This window comes from the organism of the source record quoted next, unplaced genomic scaffold, assembly GCF_019419815.1.
Source record: "Pyrus x bretschneideri cultivar Hongxiangsu unplaced genomic scaffold, Pyrus_bretschneideri_v1 Contig28, whole genome shotgun sequence".
Classification (NCBI taxonomy): Eukaryota; Viridiplantae; Streptophyta; class Magnoliopsida; order Rosales; family Rosaceae; genus Pyrus; species Pyrus x bretschneideri.
The window spans coordinates 2206413-2218092 of NW_025999590.1; the positions used below are offsets into that span (position 1 = coordinate 2206413).

At 34.6% G+C, this 11680-nt stretch overlaps 1 protein-coding gene across 1 annotated transcript; it reads left to right on the plus strand.

Annotated features, from left to right (window-relative positions):
- The first annotated feature begins 3468 nt into the window (after positions 1-3468).
- Positions 3469-7361, plus strand: LOC103949691 (aspartyl protease family protein At5g10770-like). The gene is made up of 3 exons (XM_018648035.2): positions 3469-3483; positions 3896-4133; positions 5818-7361. Exons 1-3 carry the CDS (start codon positions 3469-3471, stop codon positions 7110-7112), a joined length of 1548 nt encoding a protein of 515 aa, XP_018503551.2. The 3' UTR covers positions 7113-7361.
- The last annotated feature ends 4319 nt before the right edge of the window (positions 7362-11680 follow it).

An 11680-nucleotide genomic window follows, 5' to 3' on the forward strand; every position in this document is an offset into this window, starting at 1 on the left:
AGCAATAATCCATCTTAATCAAAGAAATAACTGCTAAACTATGCTAAAAATAAAGTTAATTAACTCTAAACACGAAATGGTTCTAAAATGCGTTTTTAGAGTAGTGTCCTTCTTAGTATATCATGTTGCATTAAAAAGGGGTGGCGATTTGCAAATGCGACATCCATGTGCAACCAGAAAATAAGCACATGAAGACTACCCAAGAGTGTGAACTCAAAGAAAAATTCATCCTTATGTAGTTGTTTGGATAGTTCCTCGATGATTAATCAACTAAGCACTAGATAAGATGTTCGTTCTTTATTACATTACATTAGGAAAAATATAACCAAACATTGACTCCGTTCCAACTACATTACATTAACATGAATTATATGATCTAGGGTTGGGAATCATCTTAGAAACTATACAAGTAACTTTATTATATATATAAAGCATGCATATAGTTAGTTCTTCTCAGGACAAGATGTTCGTTCTTTATTAAAAGATAAGTTGTCGATAAATAACATATAATATTGATATACAAATTGTCAACAACACAATTTAATTATCAACGTGTTATTATCAATAGTCAACACTATATTAGTGCAAATTTCGTTATTTAACAAAAGACGATCGCACATACTCCATATGAATTCTTAAAGATATAATATTAGTGTAATAGATCGCGTGTACTACACATGAATTCCTAAAGAGATAATATTGATGTAATGGGTCGCTAAGATTTTTGCGATATATTCAGATTAGAAACTTCAGATGATGATGTGATGGGTCGCTAAAGAGATAATATTCAACGGTGCACGGTGCACTATCAAAGAGGGGAAATTAGGCATATGGATGAAAAAATAAAATAATAATAACTAAGCCATGCCAATTCGTAGAAAGTATGAACTCTTATAAATAAATAAAAATTTAAATGTTGCATGCTGGTACTGAAAACTACAACGTGATCGGAAGTAAAGCCATCAAAATCTCTATCAGTATCTCTCTCACTCTTTCATTTTTGGGACAGATTCCAGCTTTTCTCCGCCATCCACTACAACTTCTGTCTACCCCACACCCTTACAAGTTTCAACATATCAATCATTTTTCCCTCTCGGATTAAAGATTCCCACTATTTTTCTTTCATGATTAATCACCAGAAACTGTTGATGTGCAATTAACAATCAAACAAGAAGAAGAGAACTATGCAGGACTAAGGATTTTTTTTTTTTAATTATTATTTTTAAGGAAACAAATGAAGATTCAAAACTATTACAGTAATTTAAGAGAGGAAGGAGTTTTGAACCCAAGATGCATGAGTGGAAACCCAACACCTTATCCATTAGGATATTGACCACCCATTCTATTTAATTTTGTTAACTAAGGCCATCACATTGTTATGAAAACAATATTCTGATGTCAAAAGTCATAAATTCATGAACAATAATTCAAGTCTAGATTGTGACGGATTCATGAATATGTCTTCATGGGATGGAATAACACAACTTATAACTACAAAAAGATCGTCTCATTTGGGGTATTTCATTGTACATATGAAGAGAAAAAAAATTGACGAATTAACTTAATTGTTGGTACATATTAATTGGAAATTTGTTTTTATTTTGCATGAATTTATAAGCAAAAGAAAATTTCTACTTATTATTGTGCTAATATTGCTTTATTAGTGAGGATGGTCAAGTACATAATAGATTTATAAAGAAGTAGTATTTATATGGAGTGGTATTGAATTGAATAAACCTTGGTGGGTGTTAATTTTCATCCAGTAATTTTAATGTGATGCTGGGTGTGGTCTTCGTGGACTCAATTATTTGTTGGGTGCAATTGTGCCAAAATAATGCACCAAATAAACTCATAAAGTTATTGTTCATGTTGCACAATTACGCCAAAAAATAATTATTATCCTGTCATACAAGTCTTCGTTTTAATCATAATATTTTCTCAAACTCTGAATTCGAATTATTGATAGTATTGTATTTAATCATAGTATGTTGTCGAATTTTTAATATGAACAATAATAAGCAATAGCATGCCAAAGATTTACATGGGATAATGAAATAAATGCATCAATATTAGATTTTGGACTTCTATATAATTTGTGGAGTACGTTATACTGGGATGGTGTCGATTTTGGGGTGGGTGGGTTACCACTTAGAAAATTAAAATATATGGGACGGATCCGTATCATTTTTTTTTTCCACCATCATCTTACAAAAGTTTTTGTAGAGTCTATTCCGTAAATGTATTTCATGTTTGGATCGATTTAGAACATCATTCATTGATTATTTTTATAAAAAATTAGACAAATATAAAACTATTAAGATATTCATTTGTAGTGAAAAAAAATTACCGAATACGGCCCTAAAGTCTTATTCCAACCGTTATATGGTTTTATGTTAGGTAATTTTTTTTAGACATAATATTTGAAGGAATACCTAAAAGTAGACGGAGTGGGCCTTAAAAAAAATTGTCTAACAATCGTGTATGAATCTAGAGGTGGCAAACCAAGTCATTGAATTGTTAATGAGTAATTTTAAGACTCATGTAGTTTGATTTCACCTAACACCATCATCACCACTACTATTCACACTTATATATTATGGTGATATAAAAATTAAACGAGTCTTAACGGATATCCATTAACAAACCAATGGATTGATTTGCCAACTATAAAAGGATCCGCTCATCATATATATTTGTTTTGGAGGATTAAAATCATGGAAAACATGATGATTCCATTGGGCTGCCCTTCCAGCATGTCTCCACTACTGAAAAATCAAGGTTGACCCAAGTCAATTCAGTGCTGGAAAATACTGTACAAATGGTTATATATATATATATATATATATTTTTTTTTTTTTTTTTCTTCTGGAAGGCTGAAATGAATGCAAGAACTAATGAAGTTGCTAATTTGCCTATAATTAACAAGAAAACCATGTTCATGCAATAATATACTAAGGTATATATAGTGCAAATTAGTAGTGGATGATAATTTGGGTGCCTTCCCTATAGCTATTAGTAGGTAATTAGATCCACGGAAATGATATAAATCAACTAACATGTTGTGCTGGTCGATGTTTTCTACGCTAGAATAGGAAGAAATATTTCTATAGCACAAGTCACATACAATCATAAATACACTAGCTCATATGTATTTATCTCCTTCGTTACGTTAACCAGTCACATAATAAAGACTACTTTTATTGGCCAACAACTATGTACGATTACAAAGCAAGCTAACCCTGATCAATGATATAGTCAAACGAGTCGAATGCACAGAGATATTCAATATATCATCCAGCTATATGTCATTACAGGTCAAGCAATATATTATACCTAAATACACGCCATGTCAATATTATTCACAAGTTGTGTACGTATGTGTAGTGTTGTAAATCAGAGACGTCCTGTTCATAAATATTGTTTCTCTCTCATCAAGCTTACCAATCACGTGATGAAATTTTAGGTAAAATGACGGAGGGGAAGGTATATAAGGTGGTTGCCTAAGGTCTCACCCTTTAGCTAAGGTCGATGCTGTGTCTTTATACTATATGAACAAAACGGTGAGAAGGTTGCGTCACGTATAGACTATAGTATTTGTCACTCACTTTTAAGCGTGCTACGTTTGTCAATATCTGTGTATGTGATTCGGGATAGTTGGTCTTAATTCAGCAAAGAACGTGAAGCTGAAGCCACGCAGTCTAAATATACGTACACATACGCCATTTCTACAGACTGTTATATCTACCCTTAAAAAAAAACCCTAATCAATCAATTGGTCTCATGTCAAGTTGTAAGGGATACGTGTAAGACGCCAATAGGTTTCCCATTTGCTTATAAGGCTGAGAAGGTCGCGCTATATGCAGGAGCAACACCATAATTTGAATTCTGGGAAGAGTTTTCGATATTCACGGCGGCAACTCCCAGTATTTCTTGCTCCTCCTCCTCCTTCCTCATGAACTATTTACTTTGCTTCTCTGTATATCTATCCCTAATTCTCAGCTCTTTGGAGAAGGGCTTTGCCTTGGAAGAGAACCAGAATCCCCATACAGTTGAAACCCATCCAGTTTCTCATACAGTTGAACTCAATTCTCTGCTGCCAGCAACCTCATGCAGCCCTAGCTCCTCCGCCAAAGGTTAATAAATATGTTCAAGTTTTTTTTTTTTTCAATATTATTGAACCGGTCATTTCGTAAGTCATCATTGCAAAAGATCATTCGTATAAAAAATCACTCACATAGAAGGCCACTGTATAATTTGTTAGAGCTTGCTTCTATGTACAAGGTTTAATTGCAATGTTGGAAATATATGTCCTGCGGCTGGTCGGAGAAATGTTTCGTTTTATAAAATAGATAAAAGAAAATTAGGGGATATTTTAATAAAGAAAGCACGGCTTAGATTCTGCAAAATCCTGAAGTCATAAAATTATATTATTTTGGAAAGTAATAAAGTTTTGGTAGTTTGATGTAAGTCTCAACATGCATGATGGTGATACGTACGGAACCAAATATGAAAATAGTGAGCTAGGATTTACTATTATCTGATGCGAACACGATTATATTAACACCAATAACAAAAGGGATTATGTTTTTCATATACTACTAATAGATTACACTAAATTAATTTAAATTATGAAAGGTGAATCGAATTGAAATATATACTAAAAGGAAAACATGCTGCTCCAACCAATTTATGCTTTAAAAAATAGAATGGCTCGTTTTGTCTAAATTTTGGGAACTTTCATAAAGTTATTAAAAGAGTTTTTTTCATGGTTTTGTTTCTTGAGTCTTTTGTTTCAAAAATATCTGTGTGTGTGTGCAAATGACGTTTTGTTGTAGTAGCAAAAAATAATAATATTTATGCACTTTTGTTTAGGTTTCATCTTCAACGGTCTCCTTTCTTTTTTACATTTAACAATTTAATTAACTGCAAATATATATATATATATATATATTGTGTGTAAGTATATATATATATATATATATATTTGTCACTTAGTATTACAGTCTAATGGCATTCCTCTTCCCTTGTAAGTGAGATGTCTTAAGTTAGATTCTTACCAAAAGAGAATTTGAACTAAATTATTGTTAGCTTATTGTGAGACTAAACCTATCCTCTCTTATTAGTGTAGATAATATTTTTTGTTAGGAAAAAGAAAAGAAAAAAAAAAATATATATATATATATATTTGTGTGTGTTTAAGCTACAATAATTAAAAATTACGGAATGATTGCTCAATAGAAACATGAAATCATAACCTTTAAAAACTATTTTCTTTTGGTACTAAACCAATTTATCCACAAACCATTCATGTTCTTTGTTTATTCATGGCCACATAAGTAGGTACCACAAGACTGACAGAAGGATAAGGATGAGGGAGGGGGCTAACTCTCACACTAGGCTAGCCATAATAATGTAATTTAAATTTGTCATTAGCGAAAATGGAACATAAGACCTCGTAATTACAAGTGGAAAAAAAATATCACTAGACTATAGTACTAAGTAAAATAATACAAAGAACATTAGAGATTATAAGAAAACGTTACGTATTAAAGACATAAGTTGGGTTTTCATATTTATAAATGAAAATGTTATGTCTCATATATTTCTCTTTATAAGCATTTTTTGTTGAAAAGTGTTTTTGTTAAAATTTAAAAAAAAAATGGAGAAATTGCAAAGTGTTTCCTCAAAAAGTACTTAAAAAGTTATTTAAAAACCACTCTTATTACTTGAAAGCGTTTTATGATTTTGTATCGGACGTAGTCTCCTTCGGTTATAGTAAAAATGTGTAACTAATTGTAACCGATCTATTTGAATCAGGCGGTGAGAACAAGGAGTCATCATCTTCATCGGTACTAAAAGTGGTACACAAGCACGGACCATGCTCTCGAATCAACAAGAACAAATCCAAAACTCTAACTCATGCCCAAATCCTCAACCAGGACCAAGCCCGAGTCGACTCAATCCACTCCCGATTCAACATCAATAAATCACCATCCACAACTACTGTCGGCAAACCCCGTCCATCCGCCGCCACCACCATCCCCGCCCAGTCCGGAAGCGTAGTGGGCTCGGGCAATTACATTGTCAACGTGGGTCTGGGCTCACCCAAGAAGCAGCTTTCCCTCATTTTCGACACAGGCAGCGATCTAACGTGGACCCAATGCCGCCCATGTGCTGGTTCGTGTTACGACCAGAAGGAGCCCATCTTTGACCCCGCAACCTCCGCCTCCTACGTCAATGTTTCATGCAATTCTGCCACATGTTCCCAGCTGGCGTCAGCCACGGGATACAGCCCCCGCTGCTCCACCTCCACATGCATCTACACCATTCAGTACGGAGATCGGTCCTTCTCCGTCGGATATTTAGGGAAAGAGCGGCTGAGCCTGACGTCGACGGATGTTTTTGATGGATTTTTGTTCGGATGCGGCCAGAACAACAAGGGCCTCTTCGGGGGTGCCGCCGGTTTGCTCGGTCTTGGCCGGGATAACATCTCCCTCATCGAGCAATCCGCCTTGAAATACAACCGGTTCTTCTCCTACTGCCTCCCCTCCACATCTAGCGGCACTGGATACCTCAGATTCGGCAAAGGCGGCCAATCTTCCAAGGGCGTGAAATTCACACCCCTCGTGGACGTCTCCGACGACGGGTCGTTTTACGGCCTCAACGTGGTCGGGATTAGCGTTGGCGGGAAAAAATTACCGATTTCCGGTCAAGTTTTTTCCTCCTCGGGGACGATTATCGATTCCGGGACGGTGATCACGCGCTTGCAGGCGACCGCATACAGGGCACTGCGGGACGCGTTTCGGCAGCGGATGAAGAGCTACACCTCGGCTCCGGCGCTTTCTATTCTCGACACTTGCTACGACTTCAGCAATGTTAAAACGCCGACGTATCCGAAGATTTCGTTTGCTTTCGGCGGAGGGATGACGTTGGATTTGGACGAGACGGGGATAATGTATGTGGCGAGTGCCAATCAAGTTTGCCTGGCGTTTGCCGGGAACGACGACGACAGCGACGTTGGGATATTTGGTAACGTTCAGCAGAAGAGGCTGCAGGTGGTGTATGATGTAGGTGGTCGTAAAATAGGATTTGCCCCTGCGGGATGCCCTTGAGCACGAGGGCTTATGTGATTAGTTGCCTAATTAGGCTGGCTAAAAAGTTTGATTAAGCCACCAGCAGCAGCAGCAACATAGGGCAAATTTTATAACAGAAAATGTAATAGTAAGACATAATTATACATAGACGAATTGGCACAAACTATATATAGTGACAATTGGTTTGCGTGTGTTATAGGTAAAAAAGAATTCAAGTATGCAAGCAGCAACTTGAATAAAAATAAAAAAATAAAAGTACTTTCTGTCGTTGCTATACTACAATTCTTCAATATCTAGTCTCACAACGTAAGTCAGAATAATGCAAAATCAAGCCATGCAACAATAATTATTTTTTGTGTGAAAAAGTAGGGGACTTGCATCAATGAAAATTTGGTTTCACTTAGTGTGATATTACCACAATTCTAATATGTGTGAACGAAGAAATTAAAGATTTTCAAGGAATTGCAAAATGAAGAAATTTATTTTCTAAAATTTGTGATTTTTTTTTTTTCTAAAATTTATTTTCTTATTTGTAAATTTTTCTTATTTGGTTAACCTAAAAGGATAAGGAAATTCAAATACAGAATCCAATGTAAGAGATAGTAGTTAGGAAATGTACTAACAAAGATGGTGGTGGTGATGATGGTGGGTGGAGGTGGTGGCAATGTTGGCGGCAGTAATGGTAGCGTCAGCGACAGTGACGAAGATGGTGAATGATGGCAGCAATAACGATGATGATGATAATAAGGCATGATGACAGTGGCAGTGATGGTGGGTAATGGTGGTAGCAACGATAATGATGGTGAGTGGTGGCGACGGCAACAATGATGATGATGGGTGGAGGTGGCAGCATTGATGATGATGGCAAGTGGTGGTGGCAATGGTGGTGGGACTAACAATGGTGACCACTAATGGTTGAGGTTTTTTTTTTTTTTTTTTTTTTTTTTTTTTTTTTTAAGAAATTCAAAAATGACAACTATCTACATAGATCTTACACATGGAAATTAGAGGTCCCAAACATGGAAGTAAGTAAAATTGAACGTAAAAAAAAATAAAAAATAAAAAAACACTATGAGAGCACGTGACCTACACGTAGAGACCAAAGTTATGAAAATTTGATGAAAATTAATTTGGCGAAAATTGAAGTAAACCACATTGGTAAAGTACTAAAAGATTTAAACCAAAGTATCTGAAGTAAAAGTTTGGCAATTAGGTTTTTATAACATGTTCTTGGTTTTCTAACGTTGAGAGATAGTAGTTAGGAAATGTACTAACAAAGGTGGTGGTGGTGATGATGGTGGGTGGAGGTGGTGGCAGCATTGGCGGCGGCAGTGATGAAGATGGTGGATGGTGGCAGCGATAACGACGATGATGATAATAAGTCATGATGATAGTGGCGGTGATGGTGGGTAATGGTGGCAGCAACTATAATTTGGTGAGTGGTGACGACGGCAACGGTGATAATGGTGGGTGTGGTGGTGGGACTAACAATAGTGACCACTATGGTTGAGTTTTTATTTATTTATTTATTATCATTATTATTATTATATAATTTTTAAATCTCACTTATAGAAATTCAAAAATGACAACTATCTACATAGATCTTAAACATGGAAATTAGAGGTCCCAAATTTCAATTTTTTTTCAACTCGAAAATTCTAAATTTATATGTTTATAAATCTAAATAAGAGGATTAGTGCATGTTTATTTATAAATTCTAGTTTTTAATTTGTCTAAATTTCAAGTTTATTTTTCTTATTCAAACGAAAGTAAGTGAAATTGGACGTAAAAAAAAAAAAAAAAAAAAAAAAAAAAAAAAAACTATGACAGCACGTGACCTATACTTAGAGACCAAAGTTATGAAAAATTGATGAAAATTAATTTGGCGAAAATTGAAGTAAACCACATTGGCAAAGTAATACTAAAAGATTTAGACCAAAGTATCTGAAGTAAAAGTTTGGCAATTAAGTTTTTATAATATGTTCTTGGGTTTCTAATGTTGGCATTTGAGCACAGTTTCGACAATTAAGCTCATTTTAATCGGAGCTAGTGGCGATGACTGATGACTGACGTACAAATTGCTAAAGAGCATTACGTTACGTATGCATGCAGGAAATAAGCGCACGAGAAGAGGACAGCTCAAAGAAAATGATCTTTGTGGTCGATGTAGGGCTGGTTTGGTATTGCTGTGTTTTAAAAAAAAATTGTTTCTGCTGTGCTGTGAGAATAAGCTCATTTTTGCTGCTTCATGTTTTCAGTTTTTTTTTTCATCCAAAACTATAAAAATAAGTTGTTTTTAAGTGTTTACCAAACATCTTTTTAAGCTCAGTTTTTTTTATATCCACTTTTTATCAAAGCATCTCAGTACCAAACCAATACGTAGTCTGAAAAATTATAGCCATGGGATTGTTTAACAAGACGCTAAAATAACACAAGCTGCAAAAATTGTAATGGCAGGAAAGCCTCATCTTCTCTACGCCCTTGCCAAAAACACTCATGAGTATCCTTTCCTTCCCCAAACTATCCCAAGAGCTGAACCCGACACGCTCTGTTGCCATCCCTATCTCGCTGTCCGATAAGCTTATAAGGATCAGAGCATTCTTACGTTAATTCCAATAGCAATATATTTTATTAGCCTGTTATTGATGAAAAGTCTCATTTCTAGCTCCTCTTTCATTAGAGTTTCCACTGGTTTTGGATTAGTTATTACATCTTTCTTTGCCCTCTACTACCAACAAATACGCGCAGCCCTTCGCGACCAAAGGTTAATGTCATATATATATATATATATATATATATGTGGTATTACTAATTTACATTAATGAGTCTTGCTGACATTTTTTTACGGATACTAATTTGGAGTGAGATAGGGAATTGTTATTGGCACTCTAAATTTCTTATTCTACACTCCAAACTTTCTATATTTAGAAAGAAAAATACACTTGTGAGGAGTGTAGAATGAGATTTTTGGAGTGCTAATAACAATTTCCAAATTTTATCTATTAATATAATTAGAGTGCAAAATATCTTAAGTATGGATGGTTAGAGAATCTGGAATGGTAAATTTATGAATAATAAATGTGGTAGAAGTACTTAAATATGGTAAGTTTCAAAAATAGGGACTTGAATTAGATTTAGAAAACCTTAAACTATTTATAAAAGAAAAATATGTTAAACCCTAAGATTTAAAAGGCTAAAAACAAAAACAAAATATCTCACGGGAAGTGCGATTGACACTCCAAAAATCTCATTCTACACTCCTCACAAGTGTATTTTTCTTTCTAATTATAGAAAGTTTGGAGTGCCAAATGAGATTTTTTTAGTGCTAATAACAATTCCCTAAAATTTATTCAAAATTCAAGTTCTTTTATTTTATTTTTTTAAGTCAACATCAATACAAAAACAATCTATATTTAAAAAATATATATATCATAGGTACAGAAGTATTGGTGATTTGGTATGTAAGTACGGAGACGGAAATATCGGTACATAAGTTTTAGTATGAATGTATTGGTACATAACAATAGTATCTATACATATATAGGTACGTAATATGCTTTTGCATATATATGAAGAAAGGGTAATGCTAGGAAAATCAATTATTTAGATCAAATTTTGTAAATCATATGACGTGGTTGTTGATGATTGAATTATTATTGAAGTGTTGATTAATGTGCTTCTTTCCTATTGGTGACATGTGATGTATGACTTTTCTCTTATTCGGAACTTAATAATAATTATCAATAATAAATAACATTTTTGTTGTTAAGGGGAGGGGAAAGGTTTGAAACTATTATAATAATTTAAAGGAGGGGAAGTTTCGAACCCGAGACACATAGATGAAAATCCAACACCCTATCCACTAGGATATTAGACCATATGCAAAGGTTGTAGTGTATCAATAAGTTATACAATTGTACTACTAGTCTCGCTCAAAATACATAAACTTTTGTCTAAGTGGAATACTTGTCATGTGGTGCAACTTTTCACATGTTACGGTGGACGACATAGTTCATATTTTCAACTTATAGAGACATTTAAGTGATACTGTAACACCACATAACATGATTCCAAATACACCAATAACTTACCCAAAATATTGACAACATGGATATAAATGTAAAGCTAAATGTAACAATATACGTTTCCACAGAGCCTTTGTCCAGAAGAATCCCTATTTTTTTAGTAAAAATGAGGACTAGTTGTCGAGCCCATTATACATCTAACTTCAAAGATTCGAATTGTTTATTTTTTATTTTTTTTAATGTAACAATATATGTTTCAATTAAGGTCATTTCTTCTTTAAAAAGGGGACCAGTATGTGGCTTCGCCATGACAGTCCATCCTTCCGGGAGTCGAGAAAACTCACATAACCATTTCAACCTCCCTTTGGGCATCATTGTGCGATTCACCAACACCAAGAATTGAATCCAGAATCCAGAACATACCATGTGGAATACGGACATGAAATTCATTCCCAACCACTAGGCCACCATGTGGTGGTTAGTTGAGGTCGTTTTGATAACAGGGCATCAGCGTAGAAAGTGGTACACAAGCATGGGGCATGTTCTCAACTCAGCCAACAA